This window comes from Phaethon lepturus, unplaced genomic scaffold, assembly GCF_000687285.1.
Source record: "Phaethon lepturus isolate BGI_N335 unplaced genomic scaffold, ASM68728v1 scaffold307, whole genome shotgun sequence".
Taxonomy (NCBI): Eukaryota; Metazoa; Chordata; class Aves; order Phaethontiformes; family Phaethontidae; genus Phaethon; species Phaethon lepturus.
The window spans coordinates 21,034-46,701 of record NW_010550895.1 but is presented as its reverse complement, the minus strand read 5'-3'; the positions used below and the strand labels follow the sequence as shown (position 1 = coordinate 46,701).

The window sequence follows — 25,668 nt, the reverse complement described above, 5'->3', positions numbered from 1 at the left end:
AACTGCAAGTACTTACTTGAGCTTTGCTAACCAAAATTTATTATTGTGAAAAATACACTGTCCATGCAAAAAATCCATGATGTGATTAAGTAAAAGTTTTAAATGGCATTTTGAGATGTCTATGTGGATATGCACAGGAGGCAAGCATGCGCTGAGAATGTAAGTAAAATGAGAATCAAAGTAATAATATTTTTTGGAAATGATGAATGATGATGAAATCGAAATATTAGCTTGAATAAGCATTGTAATGTTGCAATATCAGTTTTGATGTACAGGAAAGTGTAGGAATCTGCTAGTAAATCTTTCCATGAATACAGAAACATCTTTATATTCATAAAATTAGGAATTGAATGATTAAGCCATGCCACATGAAATCTTACTTAAGGTGAGAGAAAAGTAAGCAACGAAGCAAAGAGTAAAAATAAGGCAAAGAGATTAACTAGTAAGAAAAGATTGGTGCCACTTCTCTTTTCTGCATCTCTATTAGTACATGGACACATGATGAAACTATTAGGTGATGTTCCAGGGAATTTTAGTTACAGCACAAAAAAATGAATAATGAAAACCCAAAGTATTTCTCTACTACCCAAAAAGGTGCAGAAGGAAGTATTACCTACTAGAAGTATGGAACTTTGATATTACTGAGAAGGTACATTTGCCTAATACTTATGGTAAAGACATTACTCTAGATAAACTGAAAGCAGGACCTGAATATGTGAAAGCTGATGGGCTGTACAATACCATCTTTTGCATGGATACCCTCAGTAGAGTTTGTCTGCAAGCAGGGCTTAGACTTACTCCAGGTCCTCAGGTGCCTAGGGATTTCCTCCGTGAGGAAACCTGGGCATGTGAGTAGTAGGGAACCTAACTACTAGTGAAAGCTAAGGCAGTAAATTACTAGGTGAAGAGCAAATCACACAAGACAGCTCTAACTAGCTTTACCTAAATTGATTATACACAGATTGGATTTTCACAGCTCATGATGTTATACAAAGACGATAGTTTCCAGCAATATGACTGGGAGAATCCAGAAATTAAGTGACAGAGGAAAACATTAAGTGACAGACTATACTACATGAGTGTAGAGCCTCCAGTAATAATTTTTCCAACTTTTAGTAGAAGATCTGGATGTCTGTAAACTACAGATTAACTATGTTTAGTATCACTTAGTTTTAATCTTGTTCCCTATGTACTGTGGAATCACTATAGATATTGTTAGAAGACAGACTCTGTGTACCAATATCACATCTACACATATGTAGCTCAAACCTAGACATCTCAAAAAGTCTCCTAGAGTCAAAGTGAAATAGTCTTGCTCCTTCTGTCTGTAAGAAATTTTTATGTAGCAAATAAAAGCAGGTATTATAAAAGAAATTTTGCATAAATACTGAAGATCTGTTTTTATTCATCAAGGTAGTACCAAACAAAGCCAGGGATCAGCAAGTTTGAAAGTGCACACTTGGTAAAACAAAGGTTGCATTTCAAAAAGCTCTTTTCACTAAGAAAAATTATCTATACTATGATTATACAATCAAATTATATATACATATATACAAAGTATGTTTTAAATACTCTCCCATGTCTAACCTTGGGTCTAACCCTGAGAACAGTAAGTAGCCCATAGTGTAAACAGAATAGTTTGGGATACACATTTATGTAGAAATAGGTCTTAAGAACTAGTAAGAAGCAAGCTTTATAGAAGGAAGGCTAAATCTGAGAAATTAACACTTTTGCCTTTTCTTACAAAAGGAGGTCAAGAGGAAGGAAGTGCAACAACCCATTAGCGTTGAAATGGCGTTAACGCTTATGAAGATAAAAAGACCTGATAAACTGAGCGCAAAGGAGAAGGAAGACTGTTATCACTTAATTTCTGCAAGGAACTCGATGGAATGGAAAGAATGCTGAAAGAGAATGAGGCCTTTGGCTTTATGGCTATTTCTAGTTTTATATAGCATCTGGTTATATTTAGCAATGCTGCTAAATATTATCTAAAGCATGACAAAAAAACATGTTTTATGTATTTTCAAAATAATCCAACTAACAATTCTGTGGGCTGAGCGTGATAAATTTTGGTATGGAGCACTATCCTTTGCTAGTACACAATTCACAACTTTTTGTAAGCCTGAAAAATAAAGCCAGACATGTAAGTGGCTGTAGCATAATCTCTAGGTATAAAACAGACTAGTATATCCACAGTGACAAGTCAGTTACAATGAAAAAAGTACAGTAACTTTAGGTGGCACTAGTTGGTTGATATCAAGAGCCTCAATCACCAAAACAAAACTGATTTCTGAAAAAATGTCCCAATACTCCAGAGTAAGACCTTTGACATTTTTCCATTGTTAATATTAGTGCCAGAATTTGAAGGAAAACATAATATCCAAGACAGAAAAATCAGGCAGAATCCACTGAGGCTGCAAACCTAAACATAGTCTCTTAGACACTAAAAAGGCCCTAAGAGTAATACATTTTTTCCAGTATTTTTACACAAAACTTACCGGTCCAGAAGAAAACTCTCCAAGTTTTAATCATAAATCTCATCTTGATTTAAAACTTCATCTGGTACCCTTCTGGTACCATAATGCAGCAGTATGCTTAAATCAGCTGGTACTGATTCAGCTGTGTCTCAAATATTTTTTTGAAATATGTAACTGGTCATATGGATCCCAAACAGACAGTAATCCCCTATGACAGTACCATGCACTAGTACCACAGAGAACTGTTGATATATTTAAGGCACAAGGCATTTGTATCCTTAGGAGGAGTTGTCTGCATAGGTAACCCAAGTCCTGACCTCACTAACATTCTGAATCCTTCCATTTACAAAGATGCACAGAATACAGGGCATCTTTACATGAACTTACACACAGAATGCTCTCTAAAATACCCAAACAACTTTATCTGAATAGATCTTTAAGTTTACCTAATTATAACTAAAGGTTTCTTACTAAAAGTATTCCTACTATGCCACTCACTTTGATTTGAAATCAAGGTACCTGTTTGGGACTATATGGAAGCTTGTTTCAAAACAGTTACGTGTGTTTTAGGGGAAAAAGCCCCACCAAATCTTTTTTGAATAACAAAGCCAGCATGATTGACTGTGCTGTCCTACATATGCCAAAACTTAACCACAAATATAGATGTTTCACCAGATGTTCCAGAAGGATTATCCTGTGTGGAAAAGTGACTGCTATACTGACTGCAAAGAAGGTGAATATACCTGATTTTCAGAAGGAAACATTCTTGCAATGACTGCAAGAGTTACCTGAGGGAGACTGGAGAACTGTGAAGCACAATCACAAATAAGAAACTGAAAAAGTCTGAGGAACAAAATTAAATCATTTATATGCAAGTATCCTACAGAAATATCTTAACTAGATCACTAGCTTTTAATGATATTAATGCACACTTAAACATTTTATGAAATGCAGTTTTACTGCTGCAATCGCTTAATATACCTAGAAATCACTATTATTTCTTGGTTCTTTAAAGAGGTACAAAAATTAATAATTCTAAACACAACTTAACAACTTAAGAGACAAGTTCATCAGTAAAGACTGAAGTTTTGATTGTATTTTTCCAATGGGATTCAACTGTTTCAATTCATAGAATACATATACAATAAAATACCTTTCTTTTCAATTTCTACACACTTATTTTAACCCTACAGCTGATTATATGCATACCATTTCATATCAGGTTGAGACTGCTCTTTGTATCCTATTTTCCTGCAAGACAAGATACATGCAGAAATGTGTCGATACTTTGATGTGAATACAACAACTACTAGTTTAAGTAATGTCCCCTGTTTCCAAGAGATTTTTTTTTTAACCCGCTTTTCTAATACCAACTTTAGACTACTGCAAACACAGTTGCTATAACTCAGAACAGGAATAAAAATATTTAAGTAAACTGGCCTTTTTTTTTTTTTGACAATATGCACCTCTGTTTGCTTTTCAAGTATTACACAATCTTTGGCAAAATGTTTCTCTGCATACTTTCCCACAGGAATGCAGCAGAATCATGGAGAATTCTTTTCACCATTCTTTGTATTTGACCATGACCCTTTACTCTTTTGTACCATTAAATGAGCTTGAAATACACTGTGCATGACTGGTAAGGTCCATGATATGAGATAGTTATTCTGAAAACCAGACTGCTGACCATAGCCTGTTCAGATTTCACCGTCTTATTATGATAGTCCTCCATTTCCACACATGGACAGTATTTTCTGGTAAATTTGAATGGATGGTGATACTGAGTCATTTCGTACAGGTTTACCAAAATATTCAAAAGCAAGCGTAGTAACTTGGGAGTACCTATACTAACACTCTTGTCAACAGCTTAAGAAAGAAAGGGTAAAAAAATGCTGCAAAAGAGAAAAAAAGAACATAGGTACTAAGACTCAAATGGCAATATATCATGAAGATCGTTCTGATGCAATGAAACGTGCAAGTGCCTAACGACTGCATTGACATGCTGTGGTTTCTGGCAAGTCACATATCAGGGTTGCTTTTTTTTTTCCTCCTCCTCTTAATCCCACAGGCTACTTTGACATGTTTTTAATGCTGTAAAATAATCTCTTACACTCAGGCATCTACCAGAACACTGAGCCTAAAAATAGTAATCTATACTACATTTGCTGAGTTAATGCTATCAAAGCTTACTTTAGATCAGAACAAAATACTACTTGAAGAATGGATTTTATTAAAAAACCTAGTTTTAGTTTTCAGAAGTTGCGCTTCTTTTTTTTTTTTGGAAAAAAGTAATAGTTGAGAAATTTGTTTTATTTCTTTCATGGCTGAAAGTATAGTATAGGAAACATTTGCAGTATAAACTGTATCCCATATAAGAAACACATAACTTTCTTGTTTTTAAATCCCCAATGTTTGAACATAAATGGCTTTAAAATGGTGCAAAAAGAATTTACAGTCTTATTTTTCCACCAAGCCTGCCCAAGACAAAAGGGACGTTTTAAGGAAAGGGTTTCAAAGAAATTTTCTGAAGAGGAGTTCATTCACAACTGCAGTTCCATTTTGTCACAGATAATTTTCTCGAAATTCTCTGAAAAATGAACGTTACATTTGTGCATTCTTCTAATTAATTCTCAAATTGCAATATATTGCTATTATAATAAAAATTATACATTTCTGGAAGTTCAGGATCTCATTTGTAATACAGAAAAAAAAAGTCAAGAACAAATTCTAAGTAAATTCCCTGTTATGAACTAGAACATTGTAGAGGGAAGAATATGCCAGCAGCTGGCACTGATACTAAGTCATGACCAAGAGCTGTCTCCCCCAGCCATGGTTAAGCAGAAATATGATTACAAAGGTTTTAGGGATGGTGGTGTTGCCCACCCTACAAGCATTCTTTTCCTTGGGATGAGTGCTCCTAGTGTTCTTGTGCTGCAACTATCAGAGCAGGGTGCTGGGCAGGCAGACATGTTCAGACAGGAAAAAAGCATGGATAGTGTTCCATGACTAACCTTCAGGTTAGTCTAGCTAAGTCAGGTTAGTCAGACTAACCTCCATTTACCCAATGCGACAAATTGTCATGCAACAAATGAGACTGCCCCACCACAACATGGAAATTTGTTTCAAGAAGTCTCCTAAAGGTCAGGCAATTTGGAATGAAACCAAGCAGGAAGTGACAAAAAGATGTAACAGGATTCAGTTTCTTCTGAGGACACCACACCGGTATCTTCCCATAAACCTCTGCTCATGCAGCAAGTTTTGACCCTTACTGTTCCTTAGCAGAGAACAAGGAACATTTGGACCCCTTGACACACCTGAAGTTTTGAGTCAAAAAGTTGCATGAAATGGTGGCAGTAGACTGCACAGCCCCTCAAGTTACATGTTTTCAGAACAACATCAACTACAAAGTGATAAGATAAGAGAAGAGGAGATTAATTCAATGGCAAAGTTTCCAGCAGTCTTTATGGTCTCAGTGTGCCTGGCCATCCTGTTCATGATGCCTGATGAAGCCTAGTGACCCACTAACAGCCACCATCACTCAAACAAAATAGAGAAGTGTGTTTCACACCACTGCTACACAAAGAAGACTGCACAGTTGGAGAGGATGCAGTTCCAGGGTCCTGACAGCTACATCTTGTGCCTCGACATCATGCAGAACTACAGCTGTGCTGTAGGGATGAGCTCTGCTGATGTCAATCCTATGACTCCCAGCAGCAACAAACCTCACATGCCAAGTAAAGCACTGCAATTTCTAATAGGTATAGAATCAGCCACCACCTTTGCAATGACTGGTGATGGATTTTGAGACTGACAGGACTACACAATTAAGCAGTACCAGAAGTATTTTTTTCACTGAAGTTAGAACCAGAGAATGTTTCCCCAGTGCTAATAAGCAGGCCTGATTCACCAAACAAGACCCCTCTGCAACCCTCCCCTGCTACAGTCAGGGAGGAAGAAGGGAGACCAGACAGCATTTCCTGTGATGAACAGCTCTGCACCAGATCTCAAGTGTGACAAGAATAGACTAAGTTGCTCTCTTCTTACTGGTTGTCAACTCCACACTCAGAAGCGCTCTCATCAAGAACAAGTGGAGAACCAAGGATATAAACCCTGAGGTTTAAAAACCTGCTCTTGCTACAGGGGAGAACATGCATTACCCTCAGAGAGAGGAGGTGAAACGTGTTCATGAAGAATACGCCTTTCATACGGCGTATGAAAGAAGCCTCTGGCAATGCCACTGAACCAGGAACTCAATAAGAAACAAGAGCTAGAAAAATTCTGTCTACAGAAGTATTCAAATTTACAAGGTTTGCTAGCAGGAAAGAAAATGGCAGATAGCTTTCTCTGCTTTGTGCCACACATCACAGAACCTTTGGCTTGAAAGGGACCTTTCAAGGTCATCTAGTCCAACCCCCCTGCAATGAGCAGGGATATCAGAAGCAGAGGAGAGATCTCATGACATAAGGCATTATTCCGCCACTGCTAGACTCTGTGTATGCACAAGGTAAGTTTCTTGAGCAAGGAAACCACTACATTGCCAGAAATTCTGAAGACTTTCCTTGAACCTTAAGTTTTCATGTGCAATGGGTCTTTCTGACTGATACTTTTATTGGGTGTACAGGAAGAGGGTAAGAGTTAATTATACTGTGACTTGTTGTCTTGTCATACAGCCACAACTAATAATGGAAAGATATTGCTGGGGTGGTCAGGGTAAGACTGCCTTTGTGGGCAGCAACACAACCTTAGACTAGACTAAGCTAGACATTAACGGTCTTGGTAAGACATTACAATATTTCAATAATTATATGTCACCCTACTTATTTGTTATTGGGAATAGAAGGGGAGAAAGAGCTACATAAGGAATGAACAAGGGCACCAATTTTTTAGGCTCCTTTATAAAAGGGAACAAATATCTTAGTGCTCCAGTCAGTAAGAGAAGATGTTCCAGAAAACCATTCAGGAGCAAGCTTAACTCTAAAAGTTATGAATTATGTTACAACCTGGCTACAACATCCTTTTAAAAATACTTTGGTTACTTCTATTACGTATCTTAAAAATCAGATTGTGTTGCATCTTCTTGACCAAAGTTTTTCAACTCTGAGGTTAGTATTACATGTTAAGAGAACAAAACTAATATCAGTCTCAATTGGGGGGGAGGGGAGGATCAAGATGCAATCAAATTTAGAATGGACACACATTAAATTATTTCTGCTTAGAACTGTCTACTAGCTACTCTTCTCGTGCCCAAAACCTTGGTTAGCTGAACCTTCCACGTGTCCCGCTCAACTCAGTCAATTTCCCTGGTTTCTTATTTTTCCATGCTACCTTAAAATCTACACAACTGTACTAGCCTGCCACTGAAAACAACTATTTGCTTGCTATACATATACATACATTTCATTTTTGGCTAAGTATTGGAATTGCTAATTTATTCAACTAGAATGAACAGGTTACCTTATTATCAGAATTCCAACAATGCCTGTCAGCATTTTTCACAGTATCAGTTATGCTGTTACTTTTCTAAGACTCAAAAAGTTACCCACCTTTCCACAGTAAACTCTTTCAGCACTAAGTGAGGATGCTTTTCTCTTTTCTGTTAAGGAAGCAGCAAAGTTTTTATTATCTGGCAATATAATTTTGTTCTTGCAAAATGCAATTAAGAAACCTATTTCTTCTGAATTTCTTAACATTTTACATCCACTTAACTTGAAACTGTGCTAGCTGAAAAACAGCAAGAACAGTATATTTATATAGGCCACTAGTTAGCACTGATCATAATATGATTAGAAAGATAACGTTATGGAGTTATTGATAAAGAAATAATGAATATTCCTTTCACTTACAAACTGAGGGAGATTCTCCATTTTTGCAGCTAAATACAAAACTGAGAGGCACTAAAGAATAAAATTAAAAAGAAAGATACAGGAGAAGCCCCATCTCACCTGACTCGAACTAAAAAAAAGGAGGACAGATATATATAGCACACATATAATCATCCACTTTATGCAGCTTTCTATTCATTATCTTCTCTGTATCTGATAGGATCTTCTCTCAAGGCCATCGGTCCAGAAACAATTACAGCACTCTCTGCAACCTTTCAAGAAACACGTATTTTTCAATTCTGTTCGACAAAACAAATCATTTGGTTTCTACGCCATTCAGGCCAGAATCCAGAAGAACTTGAAACTGCCTAACTGTATCAAATCCAAATTCAAGAAACATGACATTATTCTATTCTGCCTTTCTCCTTAGAAGATTAGATCCAAATAACTTGCCCATTGAAGAAGAAATTCCTTGACATACAATGTTAAATGGATGAGAACCAACAAATTATTACTGAATACAGTTAATTCTTTTTCCAAAGAGTATTTTCTTAAAGGGCAATCTGAATTCATGGAAAAAGCACACTTCAACTTCTAAGACTTGAATGGCCAATATTTCTTTTAAGCAACTTTAGTGTATGTTCATTCTCACTGATAAGAACAGTTAAACTCATCAAGTTCACTCCATAGATCTTCATATTTTTTTCCCTCATCCTTTCCTATTTGTTCCCAACTTATAATAACACACATTTCTTTACCAAAGGATCTGACCTAAGATACTTCATTACCTCTTCTGCAATCAAAAAAACAAACCAAACACATTCACTTGTAAATTCTAAAGGAAATCAAAGATGAAACAGCTGGACTATTCACTGCTGTTTGCAACTTCTCAAATCAGGTTTGGTTCAGGAAGATAAGGTGTAGAGTCAGTTTTTAAACCAACGGACCACAAAATCCAAAGAAAACAGAATAAGCAGCATAGTGTCTTCCCTGGGTAAGTTTCTAGAAACTGCAGCAAAACTTTATTAAAGAACAGATATCAATGCATGGATGAGTATAATATAGCAGGTAAGAAAAGTCAACATGCTTTTTGTAAAAGGAAATCATATCCAACAAACCTCCAAAAATGTTAACAAGCATGTGGCTAATGGAAACACCCGTTAAGCTGCCTACACAATTTTTAAAGTCTTTCAACAACATCTCTCAAAGGAAACTAAAACCAAATAGCCTAAAGACCCTTGAACAGATGAATAATTGGTTAAGGTATCAGGAAGTAAAGCAAGCTAGAATAAATACAGGCTGGCAGTAAGTGATTAGTTCATGGATGAAGGTAATTGGTACAGACCCTCAAGGATTTGTCATGCTCAGTTTATTCATAAATAACTGGGAAAATTAGAACCAGCACATTAAGATAAGTCTGCTGACAGTACCAAAACTTATTCAAGGTAGAAATCAGGATTCCAGTGAAGAACTGCAGAAAGACTTAAAAATCTTTGTTGTCCAACTATGTAAGCGTGAAGCTATGCATAAATGCAATAGACTTTGAGCTGACAATTGACACTGAAGAATGAGTTTTATAGTAGTTGCTCCAAGGAAGTATCTGCTCAATGCTTGCAGCATCAAAAAGTTAATCCAGTATCAAGGTCAAGAGAGAAAACAAACAAAACCAAACATAATTATTCCACATCATAAATCCAGCATGCCCACATCTTGAATATACTGTGTTGTTTTATGAAAAAGAAACTCAAAGATAAAATTGAATGGTTAAAAAAGTTAGAGAAGAGCAAGAAGAATAAGAGATATAGGAAGAACTTGATTAAGACTAGAAAAAGGTGATGGAGATATGAGTAAGTTTATGAAACAAAGCAACAAAAGGAATTAATTTTAGGTGCATGCAATGACACTGGAAGGTAGAAAACTGACCTTCACATATCATGCTTTGAGGCTTATACAGACAGTTCTAAGCACACAATGAAATCTCATTTAGCTCTGATGTTCTAATACAGCTCTGATCATCTAAGGCTTAGACTACTTCAGAGACTCTCCCTTCAAAGAAACTTTTCATTGGTAGAGCTAACAAGCATGAGTAATGAGCCAGAACCACCACAAAAAAAACCTCAAACCCTGTCTTGTGAGAAGTTCAGCACAGAGCCAAGGAACACAACACACTGTGATACAAGAAACAGGCCTAGCTGGCACTGAACAACGATACAGACATTTTACAACCAATGAAATATAAATCAAGTCCAATTTTATGTTGTTTTAAATAAAATATGTCAACTCGCATATTATGTTGAATGATTCTTCTTAATCTCAGTCTTTCAAAAAGTCTACATTCTCTGAAGAATAAAGTTTTAAAGAAATAATGCCACTGAATGCCATTGTTTTTTTAAAACCTCCCCGATTTTATTTCAAAACTTGATCTTATCCTACAAAGAAAAGATGTGTTTATAGAAGTGTCCCAGCAAGACTATTTACCAGTTTCTTTTCCGACCCCACACTTTTCAGAGTATGTAAGAGATTCCAAGTAACAGAAATTGCTAAGCCATCTTGTTTCAATTGAAGACTCAAGCTCTTGACACAGGTGAAAGTCATGCTACTCAGTAACAGAAAAAAAAGATCTGAAAGCTTCCTCCCCTCAGCCCCTGGAATTATTAAAGAAATCCAATCCATGGCACCATTCATTGCTCCACAAACTTCAACTCAGTGAATACTTATTCGATCTGAAGCTTCCATTATTCAAATTATGGCTCTTTTAGAGAAAAATTAAAGTACTTGTGATTTCAAAGAGACCTATTTATTGATCCACTGGTAAGAGAAGCAGGAGAAGAAATGAAAAAAAAAAATTGCTATTAGAAGAACAAATGATATCCTCTTAAGTAATGCAGATGAAAAATGTTACCTCATCATGTGTGTATCTGTAATCTGCCTTCTTTGACTTCAGATCCCATAGTACCACTGTTCCAGACTCAAAGCCAATCAGAAGCTGCAATAATAAGCAGATTTATATTAAGTCTTTATAAGGGTAAGTAAACTAATACCATTTGCAGTGCCTCTAGTTCTTGCCCCCATCTACATGGAGATGCAGCATACTACATGTGGTAACTGCAAGTAGTTATGAAGACAAAAATTAGTGAGAAGTGGTAAAGACCTCATGTTAGAGGTTTACTTTGTACTGGGCATTCCCCTAAACTTCCAGCTAATAAAACTGATAATAAAGGCATTCTTCTGAAGAGTCCTTGGAAATCCCTTTGAGTTCCAGAAAGGTCAACATTAAACTTTCCTAAGTGTATTCCTTCCTGAAATGGGGGGGATGGAAAAGAGAACTTTTTATTGTGCATTTTCTTCACTGCAATTTGTTCTGCTTAGATTTGCTGGAAGAACATACTATCCTTCCTGCAGTTCTAGGTAATGGTTCGTTGCCTATAAAGAAACTATGAAATCTAAGTTTTCTCCAGATATTAAATCACAATTGAGATAACTGGCTAAAGGAACCAAGAACATTAATTGTTAAGAAGAGGAAAGCTAGAGAGAAGTTAAACAAGATAATTTTCCAAATAATCTTTTCACTAGAACCAAGATTAAACCATTTCTGCAGGGAGTGAAGATTCAAATTGCTTGTAATAATTGGTTTAACACATTGTTGAATATCTAAATGTTTTGCTCTTCCCATCCTAAGTGACACTTCTCTTAATGAAAAGAAAACAAGGCCAACATATGACAGCAGTAGCAGCCTTGGTATTTGTTATATAGAAGGTGGCAAAGCATCTTCATCTTTCATAGCTGCTGGATCTACTACTGCAAGATCTTTCCTTCAAGCAATGTTGGTACAGGAGAAGCAGCTCCTAGCATGAAGTAGCACGCCTTCATTCCCACTTATTTTTCCCAGCATGGACATACAATAAAGGAGTAGTTGGCTGCTGGGATTTTTCTCGCTGGTGAAACAGCCTATTTCCTGTGAGCAGACAGAAGTAAAACAGAGGACACTCCTCAGGGAACAAGTTAGAAAACACTGCCTTCACACACATGCCATCGTAGTCAAGGACAGAGATCTAAATCAATATGGTCTATTACCATACCTAGAGTTTTGACTGGACAGTCTTTTCAGCATGTTAAGATTTTCAAGGTTATTTGCAGTATGAAAAATAACAGAGAATCTCCTGGCAGCTTACAGATAAAATACTTGATCCAGTAAAAGTGAATATTAGATTTTTTTCCTCACTACAGCGTCATGTATACTATTATTTCAAATCATCTTGCTTATCATAAGCCATATTTTATAATTTTTCTATTTTAACTTTAAACATTAGAAAAATCATAGATTCGAAGGCTCATAGCACGAATGAATTTTATAAGTGAGTACACAGGAGGTTTTTGCAACTGCACAGGTTTTTTTCAGCAGTATTTTTGTTACATGAAAGAAGAGGAGTGTAAGGTCAGATTCTAAAACACTGACTGATAAGAACAGTAATTCTTAAACTTTAATTGACAATAATTAAATGGGGAGGGGAATACACCAGAATAAATATATCATTTGCCTTTTCTGAAGTTACCATAGCTTCATTGCATTCATATTCTAGGGTCCATGATTCTGGTAAGTGATTTAAACCTAATTCTACAGAGAGACCCATTAGTTATGTACTTCTTGCAGTGAGCTTCACCCCAATGAAAAAACTCTACTCATGAAATTCTCCTTGTTGGACTGAAACCCAAGGTGTCTAGGATACAAGCCTATAACTAGCTATTAAAACATTCAAACAACTGCTGAGACAATAGTATCATTCTGTCTCTCCTCAGTTTTATCCACCACTAACATGTCAAATGAAAAGCAAGTAAACAAAAAAATACTATTTTTCCCCACATATGTGGAACAGCAGTAAGCAAAATTATTTTGTCTCCTTGAAGATTCTTCACAAATGGGAGTTCAAAACTCTAGGATATTTCTGAGACATTACACTGAAAAAAATAATAATTCAGACTTCAGTTCATCAATCTATTCAATCACTTATGCCTTATTAATCTAGAGTGGAGTCATTAATGAAAATCTATTTAAAGTGGCATCAAGGTCGCTCTTGGTTAAGTTACAACCATACTTTTGTCAGGGCTCTACAGACTTTTGGAAGAGACTGACATTTTCAAATCCTTCATTCATATTTTGCTTTATTCCTATTGTCAAAATTAATGAGAAATCCCTCCTGCTTACTCACCAGTGTGGACCAAGGGATCTGAACAAAAGTTGCAGTAGACCACTGATTTGCTGGATAACTATATGGGGCACGCAAGCTAAAGAGGCTGAAGATTCTTCATAGAGTGGGTGAGTCATCATGTGATTCCATCTACAAGTCTTGTGAAAAGGTCTGTTGCCTGAAGCACAGACTTAGTCTTGCAACCGTGACTTAAGTGTGGAAGGTATGATCTGGTACTACAGTAATTGCTGTCACCTAGATAAGGCATACTAACATTTTAACTCCTTGCTTTCTCTTTTAATTCATGAAGTCTTCACCGTGAACTAAAGTTATGCATTCTACATTGGTTTTGCATGAACCTCATAACAGATGTCCCAAAGCAAAGGGTAATACCTGCAGACTTACTTTAATAATACAGAAGCAACTTATGACCATTGAGTTCATAGCTTAAGTTCTTTGTGGCTGCTATGTCACAGGACAAAACTTGTTGTCCTGTGAGGACTTCAAGAATGTGTACTGTAAAATTTTTTGTCAAGGTAAAAAAGATGATTATGTTAACATTATCTCAAAAGAAGGAAAAGACAAGTCTACTACATAGCTCGCTCTTACAAGTTTTAGTTGAGTTGACTTTTCTGAAGTATCTAGTTGTTCTACAAGCCAGTTAGGTTTTAAGCAGTTTATTATAATCACTAGATGCTGTCTGCTAAATGAGACTATGTCACATAGACCTCAAATCCCATAAAAACTGCTGCCTTGGATTAGCTAAAAATGAAGTACGCAGCACACTATATAAATAACGCTATCTAAATAAGCATTTTAAAGTTGTGAAACAGCAACATCCAAGAGCATTACAATGTTTATTTAATTTCTATCCCAGTATTTCTGCACTCAAGATTATGATTGGGTTTTTCTGGTAACATCTTAATTTTTACCACCATAAGTAAAGTTATTTGCTTTTGTTTTTAAGAATTTTCACAATTAACCACTTTCAGCTGTGTTTTCAAAAGTTGCTGATTACAAGATGCATTCAATTATTCCAGTAGTGTGTCCTACAGTCATGTCTGTACCTTGTGTCTTATTATTTTCAGAGCCTAAAACCTTGATTTAGCCTTCCTTTATGCTTTCATTGTCCTTATCGACTTAAGCCTTTGTTAAAAAGCAGTAAGACATTTTTTAAAAAAAGACTTTTTAAAAAAAGTCTTGCTTGAAAAATAAGGTACTGAATAGTCTTTAAAAATATCCTACCTTTCCTTCATCCATCGGATTGTCACTAATGTGGACAATAGGTCCTGGGTGAGATTTGGATGACCTAAACAAGAAATATTTCCAATTAAAAAAATAATTCCCCTGCCCAAAACTACATCTGAAAATGATTGCAAGTAGTACAGATTCTGCAGATATAGACTTCATGTAAGCAAACTATTGACATTTCAGCATGCAGTCACTTTCCTCTTCAAGCCCATACTTTCTTTGTATTTTTAGGCACTTAGCAGTAAATAAGTCTTTCCTTCCAATGTAAAGATAGAAACTTATTTGCAACACAGAAAACAATTGCCATTAACTTCACAATATCTAAATGTTTGTTGTTACAGAATTGACACAGTTGGATAAAATGTTTATTTTTATGCTGAAAACAGGTCTTGCAACGTTCATAAATTGCCAAGCTGGACATTGTTAAAACAACACAGAGTTAAGACTTAATATTGACTTCTTGCTATTGAAGATGGACTAATGAAGAGCTGTGTTTGTTTCAACAACCTTTGGCAAGTGAAGGACTTCATGTATGTTTTGAAGATAGACATAACATTCTGGGAACAAAACAACAGCACAGGAACAGCAGCACACAAGTATATGTTTTCACCCACAAAACACTGTATTTGCATAACCAAATCTATTATGAAAAAAGGAGGAGCAACAACAATAGCTGTAAAAAAAATATACTTCACTCTTGGAATATGCTTATTTAAATTTACACTTTCAGACAGCAATTTTATACTCAGCATGCATCAGCCCTCTTACAATGCATATCTTTATACTTTGGGCTTTAACCCCAAAACTCTAGAAGTGACACGCCTGCCTAAGTACCAGCCACATCATATTTTAACGTATATTATTTTTAGTTCTTTATCACCACAGATAATGATTTTTATATCTATTTTTATATTGCCTATTTTTATGTCTATTCCAGTCATTACAATAAAAGTGTTATAGACAGAAATATGTTAACATTAACACTTCACAATTATGAGAATAAAAAGTATTTACATGACAATTTATGTGTTTGTGTATTTGGTGTAGTAAGACAATATGGAGGCCACTCTAGGTACCAATTACATTTCTGCAACTGATGTTAATATCTAGGACATTTCTCTCCCCTCAACAGACAATACTTTGATTAAACTCACAGTTCAATGGCTTTATTCCACATGATGACATAGCCTGAGAGAGTAAATGATTCCACATTGACAATATGAATGTTTCCTCTTTCAGTGCCCACATACAGCCATTTGCTTTGGAAAGGCAGATGACAAAATGTTATCCTGAAAGAGAAAGCCACCAAAAATAAAAGAATTAAAGAACAGTCTTTTAGATATCCTACACTTCAAGGTCTACTTTGTCAAAAGGTAGAAGAAAGGCAATAGGCACACAGGAAGAAATAAGACAAGTTACAGGTAGAGAAAAGTAGTAAAGCCAGTACATGACAAAAGCAAGAGATGCACAGGCAATGTAAAAAGTTAGAGTGAACAAGAAATATAAAACCAAGGTATTCTAAAACTGTTAAGTCATTTAGATAAAAAGCACACAGGCACCTTTGAATATTATATTGAATGTATTTGCTCAAGATTGCTGTCATTTCAAAATCAAAATACTCCCATTTTATAATCTATAAGTCTCCCTTTGAAATCTATCTAATTTCAAGTTCTAAAGAACAAAGGATTTTTAGAAGTAGCCTTTTGCAGATTAATCTGGTTTCAAGTGAGGAGACAAAGGCAGAAAATAAGGCATAAGAAATGTAAGTTTACATGTAACCCAAAGTATGCCCTAAAAAGCAAACCTAAAACCAATTCTAAACAATTATAAAAGTAATTTTAGAAGTAGGTAATATGTGGGGCTATTTTATTTAAACCACATTTTAATTTTCTGCCTTACATTTTTCTCAAAAGCTGATGACTGTACCAGCAGCGAACTCTTCTTTGACCATAGCTCCAGCACAAATACTAGTATTTTAAAACTTTGTTATTTCTGTCCTCTTGGGTGCTGCTTATTGTTTATTATTTCTTCAAAATTGATAAGGAAATAATGTCTGTAGGAACTGAAGCTTCTAAAGTATCTGATTTTTCTACACAACAGAAATACTAACTTGCAATTAGAGTCTGGAAACTGTAAACTCTAAACCATTTTAATCTGACAGGGTACAATATTGGTAGAAATTGCCAAACTACTTGGACTATCAAACTTGGACTTTCAGAAGTGTTTCAGTGACAAAAGTAAAATAATTATTCAAAGGAAATTTGTTCTGTTGACTCTAATCCTTAGCTTTACAGGTTTTTTTGTTCCTGTTTTCTCCCAATTGGGCTCCCTTCTTGCCAAATCCATGCATCACTTCACATGCCTGTTAATTATTTATGCAAAGCAGATGCTTTACATTAGATGCTGTATATACACACTAAACTTCAGTACAAAAACAAAGGCTAACAGCAGCAATGAAGAAATTGCTAATGGCTGAAAAGATGTTAATTTGTATTACACATTTCAAAAGCTAAGACTTCTGTAGTAATACTACCTGGATCAAAAGTGTACCACTTCATATATCACTAACTTCTTTCTAGTTAAGGAATGCAGTTTGCTCAAGCAAATCTTTAATTTATCCATTTTCTAACTTCCTTTATTTCCTGTACTTGAATACTTAAGCTAAAAGGCTGCACTAACTTTTTTCATTGGTTTTTCACAGAAAAAAAGGACTATATATATATAAAGATTTAAAATGGTCTTCCAACTCATTGAGCTTATAGAGGTTGCAACGTTTTTACTAAGAACAGTAATCTGCAAATACCATAGGTTAAACACTTCAGTTTCCCCAAGGTCCTTGAAAAAAATATTTTATTGGAAGCGAAATTACATACATCTGTACATGCACTTCCTAGACAGGCCCCCAAACCTTACTGCCCTGTAACAGAGCTCTCCCACTACAAGCAGGGCATAGGGAAGGGGAAAGAGATGCAGCATGAAAACAGAAACCCTCAGCACTCCGCAACACCACAGCTGCTTTTTGTGCCAGGATTCCACATGCCAGAAGCAGCTGGCAGCCAGATCAGTTGGATCTAAAAACATGGCCTAGCAGCCAGAAATAATATTCAGGGGCAGGGTCATGGGCCTATTTGTCTTGACCCGTGAGTTGATATTGTCAATTACAGTTGTCCAACACTTTCATTATAAAAAACAATCTATTTCATACCATTTAAAGGTGGGAAAAAAATATAATTTGGGGCTGCAACTTTGATTGCTACAGCAAAAGGGCAACACTTAAAGAAGTGTCCAGCTCCTCAAGACTCTTAATACTCTTCTTGAATATGCAGCCATATTCAATTCACTGTCTCGTCTGTGCAAGTGAGATTAATTTTGTCAAGCTATAGCAAGCAATTAAATGATTCCACACCAAGAGTAAAAAAGAGTTGAACAAGTTGACTTCACAAAATATTTACAAACTCTTAAAGGCAGGAGGTTGAAGAGACTTCAAAATTGTTATGTATAGGCACATATAAAACAGGTACTTAACCTTATCTTTCAAAAGTAAGCTTTACCAGTCTTCTACAATCAGAAAGTCTTGTATGGTTTTTATGTAACCTAAAAAAATATTCTTAGGGCTTTTATGTTTCACAGAACAGCTGATGACTAGTTAAATCCAAAAGGAATTTGTCATGTTGATCCTGCTATAATGCAAGAATCACCATTTCACCTTGAATGTGGTGTTAGTCCATTTGCAAATATAATTTTATTTGCTATATCTTTATTTTCTCAACAGAAAAAGTATGACTTCCAACTTTCAGAAATTCAATTATGTTTTTGTCTAAAGTAATTAATTTCAGATAACTGCATTTACTTTAGCAATTCACAGAATAACATTTCCAACATTAAAGTCCATGTACTGACCTTCTCTCTCTTCTGTGATTAAGGATTCACATTTTAAACAACATTGGAAATGTTACAGCCCTCTTAAAAATTGACTATCTGAAGGACCAGTGATGACTTACTAGCATGTCAACATACAGGCTACATTTGGCAGCCTCGCTGGCTCCATTGAAAATTGGACTGAGGATTAAAGGGATTCAAACTTGTTTTGCAGGATGGAAACAAAAGGTCAGGGTCATCTTGCTGTGGTGGGCTGACCCTGGCTGGATGCCAGGTGCCCACCAAAGCTGCTCTATCACTCCCCTCCTCAGCTGGGCAGGGGAGAGAAAATATAACAAAAGGCTCGTGGACTGAGATAAGAGCAGGGAGAGATCACTCACCAGTTACTGTCACAGGCAAAACAGACTTGACTTGGGGAAATTAGTTTAATTTATTACCAATCAAATCAAAGTAGGGTAATAAGAAATAAAACTACAACTTCGAACATCTTCCCCCCAGGCTCAGCTTTACTCCCAAATTCTCTACATCCTCCCCCTCAAGCAGCACAGCAGGACAGGGACTGGGGGTTGTGGTCAGTTCATCACACGTTGCCGCTCCTTCCTCCTCGGGGGGGAGGACTCCTCACGCTCTGCCCTGCTCCAGTGTGGGGTCCCTTCCACAGGAGACCGTCACCCACGAACTTCTCCAACGTTGAGTCCCTCCCACAGGCTGCAGTTCTTCATGAACTGCTCCAGCCTGGGTCCCTTCCACTGTGTCACAAGACCTGCCAGCAAACTTGCTCCAGCATGGGCTCCTCTCTCCACAGGGCCACAGATCCTGCCACGAGCCTGCTCCAGCGCAGCGCTACCACCATTGCAGATGGGCTCGGCCTTGGCCAGCAGCAGGTCTGTCCTGGAGCCGGCTGGCACTGGCTCTATTGGACACAGGGGAACCGTCTAGCAGCTTCTCACAGAAGCCACCCCTGCATCCCACCACTACCAAAACCTTGCCATGCAAACCCAATACACTTGCTTATTTAACGCTTGGCCAAGGACAGCATTTTTTTTTTTTTCTGAAAAACGCAGATTTTTCTTTCAGAAACCTACCTTTCGGACACCACTAGATTCAAATAATATACTCCATCCGTAACATATTTTAAGATCAACAGAAGTGGAAGTTGCCATATAATGCTCTGGCCATTTCTACAACTCAAGCATTCTTGCCCCTTTCTCCCTACCCATGAATGGATACATACATAAATGTAGAAAATACAATCAGTTGTTGGGAATCAATCAGAAGGACTACAGATGCATTCAACCTAAGTAAAAGAATTTTGCTAGTCTTTCTTGCACACAAACCCCCGCTGCCCAAAAACCATGTATCAGTCAAAAGCAGAGTACCATACTCTTCCTCTCCTGTATCAATACTTTCTGGCCAAAAATACTAGAACAGAAGCATCTATAAAAAAGACCAGCTTTGTGCATCTAAAGAGACAGCCTGGGACTGTCTGAGCCGGTGATCTCAGAAGGCAGGCTTTTACAGGCAGCTCTTTCATGGCACAACAGATTCCTCACGTTATCTCCAAGGAAATTTCATCTACCTCAGTAAATATAGTACATTTTGTGAGGCAGATTGATCTTTAAGCATAATGCAAGTATTCTGCACAGCACTTTATTCCAAATATTTCACATCCCATACCTGTATGAGGAAAAAAAAAAATCGCTTTACGAAAAAAGCAATGCTTTAAAGAGGTTTGGTTTGTTTTTTTAATCTGATATGTACAGTATGATTTTAAAGTATGCTAACATCACTGCTAAAATGAGGTAGTGTTATGCAACTCTAAAACAGTCAGGGTAATTCTAAATTCTACTGTAGCTCTACTTTTTCCTAAGCACAAAAACCTTCCTCCTCACTGCATACATCTTTGCAAAGCCACTCCTTCCCCATCCCTATCCTCCCCCTCCAATAAAACCCACAAGAAATTTCACTTTCCTATGAAATAAATTTGTAAGAGTTGAACCAATAGTTCAAGAAAACAAAATTATATACAGAAAACCCAGTGGTACACAAGCAGTGGAAAACACTGATAAAAGAAAAACCCTGACAAAACGTTTCTTCTTCTGACTGTACTTAAAATACAATTTGTGCTATTGCTTATGGGAGAGTATTAGCAGTGACACGAAAGTCTTTAAGAAGCAGTTTGTAAACCTACTGAAAGGATTTCATTTAACTGCAGATCACGTGTCTCTTCTGATAATCTGTCAAACTTTGTGAAACAATCACATTTAAGGTTTTTCTTAACTATGTATATCAAAATAATTATAGCAAGTGATAGTATTCGCTAGAGGAATTTAATTACAGAAATATCAAGGAATACAATTTACTAAATTAATATGCAAGTCAAAGAATTAGGCTTTTAAGGGAAATAGTAAGTAAAAGTGACAGGCTGTTATCTTGAATGTATTATGACAACAGAAATCCTTCTAAATTAATCTTTACCTTTCTTTAGTCTACCGCATTATGAAGTATTATAGGTTCTTCAGAATTTTACACTGCTTTAAAGCACAGTGACAAATACTTTGATGAATGACAAACACTGATAACAGGTTTTATATTTAAGGCGCTAAAACTATTTCTAGAACTTCAGGCTACCATTATAGGTTTGCAGTTACTGTAATCACACTAGCTGCTCACGTTATTGTATATGCAAAATAGCTTTTTTCTAAAAAGAAAAGTGTTAAACTACCAAAGTTGTATTCTTCATACTTCTATCTTCAACCTTTCATGTATGAGATAGCCACCACATAAAATTCAGATGCTGACAAGTTTAATTATGTTAGCCTAGACTCCATGTCCATGTCCTCTTGTCTTCAATGAGCAGAAAAAGTTGAGAGCCAGTGTCAGAATGACATACTGATGGAAGCAAGCAGTGGCTGTGACTTTGCCCAACTGCTGCAAGGGGTCTATTTCCAGATCTGGTAACTGCAATAAGCTTAAAATACCTACTTGTATGAAAAAAGGCCTGATGGGGCAGAAGGCATATGCAGAGGAAGAATTCTTCTTCAACACATCCCAAAATTGTACCCCCGCCAAAGGCCATGTGGATAAATGCAGTATATCATAGAAACTGGACCAGGTACTTCAATTCCATTTATACCTTATAACAGCACTCCAAATGACACTTCTCCAAATATGTTCACTCAAAGGGCTGCCTCTAAAGGCAGCTGAGAAGTACCTATGTTCAATATCTGAGTTGTGGTGACACTAGTAGTGTCAAGATGGAGTAATGGGGAAGGAAAAAGCCAAGAACGGCAGCAAAATTGTCACCGCTGATGTGATCAACACTAGGGTCATGCAGATGATTTTCCAGAAAAAGGCTAAATTTTAAAAGGTTTTTTAGGTTGCTGCAGGTATTTATATTTTTACGATGATTTGTAAACTAGGAAAAAATTTTAATATTTAAGGAATTCACACCAAATACCCTAAAGATTTATGAATTTCTTACCACTGATAAAATCCTCTGCACTCCATATTTATGAGCTCCTGTTGGTGTATCTGACATGACTCAAAATGTAACCAGACCTTTGGCATCAAAAGACACTTGGGTAGCTTGCTCTAACACATGCAGTTCAGGCTGAACATTCCATTTGTGAAGTCACACACTGCAACTTAAAAAAGCAGCCATGTCAAAGACATGACTTCCCCTGGGAGACAGAAGAATTATGCCCACAACTGATGGAGAAAAGTCTGTCAGACAGGCACATCTTAAAGACTTGAGCTTGAATTCTGCCCAGGAATGCAGCACTTGGCCATTATGTGCCTCCCATCACTGTGAAAGTCAGCGTGCAAGGAAAACAACTAACAGGACAGCAGAGAGAGTTTTTAAAAACTGTTTCTTAGAAACTTGAAATCTCAGAAAAATAGGGCTCAGCACTTTGGTTCTGCCTCAGTGCCAAAGGCAGCAGAAGGCAACTGATACAACTGGAGTTCCATCAACTGCACTGACATGTGGGACTCTGCGTGCATGTGCAGCCTCAAGAAAACATTTTTTCAAAGGAATCTGATCTTGCATGAAAGAGACATTCACATCTGCAGCAAATACAGAGAGTCAAGAAGTTTATTTTCTCCTGAAAACTTCTTGAAACAAGATAAAACTCCTTCTAAGTACATCATCTAGTGGATCACCATTGAGTAACATTTTTAAGCCCATCAGGTAAGAGAAGGCTTTATACGACACCATAAAGGCAAGTAGACCCAATGATCATTTCCTTTCATTCTGAAGAAAGCCAGTTTAAAAAGTGTAAAAAAAAACTTGTGTCATACCTTAAACTTGTACTTGGTATATCATTGACTCTGCAAAGCCTCCAAATATTTAACTTCTCAAAAGTACTTTTTATATATCTATCTGTAATCTTGTTAGTTACACTATAATCCTACCCCCAAAAAACATAGTGCAAAGGGGGAAAAGCCAGTTCTCAAAGAAAGGCTGGAAGTAAAATATACTGATACACAGAAAGGGGAAGTAAAAAACACAACGCAACCAAAAACCTATGAACAATGTCTATCATCACCTGCTCTCACAGGCAAGAAAACCTGTATGTCCCCTCCTATCCACAAAGTGGCAGAATTGGTCAGTTTATAAATTCAGTGAGGTAGAAGGAAAAATTCCCTCACAAATAATGGCTGCTAATGCATGGGCTGGGTAGAGTTACAGTATCTAACAAGGTAAGGTATGTCTCATAAAAGTTGTCTTGTTTATTAATAAGAAGTAAATACAAGTGGGATTTTTAACTCAATCATTGCAGACAGAATTTGTTTTAAACACAATGCTAAAGTTGCATTTGCAGCAGGATACAAAACCAGCAATACTTAAAAGCATCATTTTGCAACTCCAAATTGTGTAGTTTCATGCTGAGGAAAACTATTTAAGTCCCACAGCACAAAAGTTGGCATATTAAAAATTAAACTGCTATCAATGCATTCAGTGATCAATATGCAAAGAACTCACACATTAAACACTCAATTCTACTTTTATGCTATGATTCTGGTTCTTGTCTTTATGCTAAGTCACAAAGCAGGTAAACTATTTCTTTTGTCATTAGAACAGGGAATCTCACATAGGAAGGATGCAAGTCTTGGATAACTAAATAAGTTTTTCATACTTGTACGTAAAGCTGATTGGTTTGCAGCAAAGGAGACTCAAATTTGTCAACCCACACCACTTTAAGTTAGTCACTTCACCCTTTCAAATTGGTTCTGTGAAAGTCCCTGGCTCATTAGTGATGTGTGTTTGATGTGTCACACCTTAGATCGGCACGAAGTTTAATAGTTCCTGCATGGCAAGAAAACGAAAGCCAGCCTGGATATCTATCTCACAACATGCTTTCAATATTTACTCTAATAAGAAGCATTAACTATGCTTATTTCAGAGTTAATCTAGCCTAACATTAACATTTGCTATGAAGTCAAATGAAGTTTGACATGAGGCATGCATTACTTGTGAACACGTAACAATTTTATTATATGTAGGATATTTACACAGGTATGTAGATGACAAAGAAACTACATTGTAATTCACTGAAGAGGTCTTAGAGAAGTACAAAACCTAGGATACTAAATATGCTCAGAGGCTGAATTGCACATTCTGCAAAGATGTACTACTTATACACTTTTAAGTTGCATGACAAGTCTTGCAAACAACACCCCCCATGTAAGCATCATTATGCTCTTTTTTATCCTCGCCCCTACACACCGCTTCCTGCAGTCAAGGAACAGTGGCCAAGCGTAGTATGACATTGGTTTAATATCTTCTAACTTTTGACTGGTAACTAGAACATGAAGCAGCTGCAAAACCCATACAAATGCAACAGGAACAAAAGGCTAGAAAACTTGCAAAACTACCTTGTTTTGCACTATGCTTCCAACATCTGCCAGTAATTTCAACTCACAGATTTGTAATACATCAAAAACTTTAATCATCAGTTCAGAAGACTCGCTTCAAATTATGAACCATCACTGGTACAAAAGGCAGTGAAGAGCTACAAATCTTGTAAATGGCCGGTTTCTTATCTACAGATACTCAACTTATTAGAAGTTTAACAGAAAGCAGCATCTTTAAAGACTCTTGGCCATTACTTTAAAGAAATGTCTTGCTCAAACAAAAAAAGGTGCAAGCTACCCAGTGAAAACTTTTTCCACAGCTCAGAATGAAGTCTGTAATAGGCATAGAATTATTTTAAAAGAAAGAGCAACTCTTTCTCACCACTCCCTGTTCTTAAAATTCACAAGTAGAAAAGCAAGAATTCACAACACTTGACAGTCATATACTAGGGGCTGCATTCTGAATTAATTTACAGGTAATTTAATACTCTAATTGAATTTTCAGGTAAGTATACAAAACACGTAATACATGACACAAGCATCTATAAACAACCTATGTCTGTTTTTTATTCCTTATTTGAAAGACGTTCAACACAGGCCTGAAAGTAAGCTAGCCAAACTAGATTACTAACAGGAGAAACAAACATGAAATCTAGAAATTGCGTTGTTAAACATTGGGCAGTAATTCTTCCATATGGCTAAAAGCAGAGAATTAGCCAGAGCTGATAAAAGGTTGTGCCAGGAGAATAAAGAATCATTAACAAATCATAGCCCTATCATTTATTTTTTTAATTTTATTTTTTTTAAACATAGTTCAAGAATAGTTTTCAAGACTAGAATATCCTTTAATCTCGGCAGCTAACTGCTTCAGTTAGCTTTCTATGCTACAACCAACCTAGTTCGCATCTAATCCTTACACATTAAACTCTGATTTGGATACAGAATCTGAATAAAAATTGGCCTGTGACACATTGAGCTCAACTCCTATTAAACAGGATACAAATACTGCTTTTCCATTTCAAGGTAGTCCCACTCGGGTACTAAATAATTTTAAACCTTAGCATCTACAGGGTCCTACAGCAAATACTGATATAACTGGAATAGTTGCTTCAGTCATATAATAAGATTTGGCATTGTTTCCCCTCCAAGGACATTTTTTCCAGTTTAACTTATTCTTTTACTCAAACTGATTTC

General features: G+C 36.4%; 1 protein-coding gene across 1 annotated transcript in view; it reads right to left on the bottom strand.

Annotated features, from left to right (window-relative positions):
• Positions 1-25,668, bottom strand: part of STXBP5 (syntaxin binding protein 5 (tomosyn)) — a 79,714-nt gene that overhangs the window by 51,309 nt on the left and 2,737 nt on the right. The window contains exons 2-4 of the mRNA XM_010290667.1: positions 15,891-16,025; positions 14,731-14,794; positions 11,202-11,285 (exon numbers count right to left, since the gene is read on the bottom strand). Of these exons, the coding sequence (XP_010288969.1) occupies positions 11,202-11,285; positions 14,731-14,794; positions 15,891-15,913 (171 nt within the window). The 5' untranslated portion in view covers positions 15,914-16,025. The remainder of the gene's footprint in view (positions 1-11,201; positions 11,286-14,730; positions 14,795-15,890; positions 16,026-25,668) is intronic.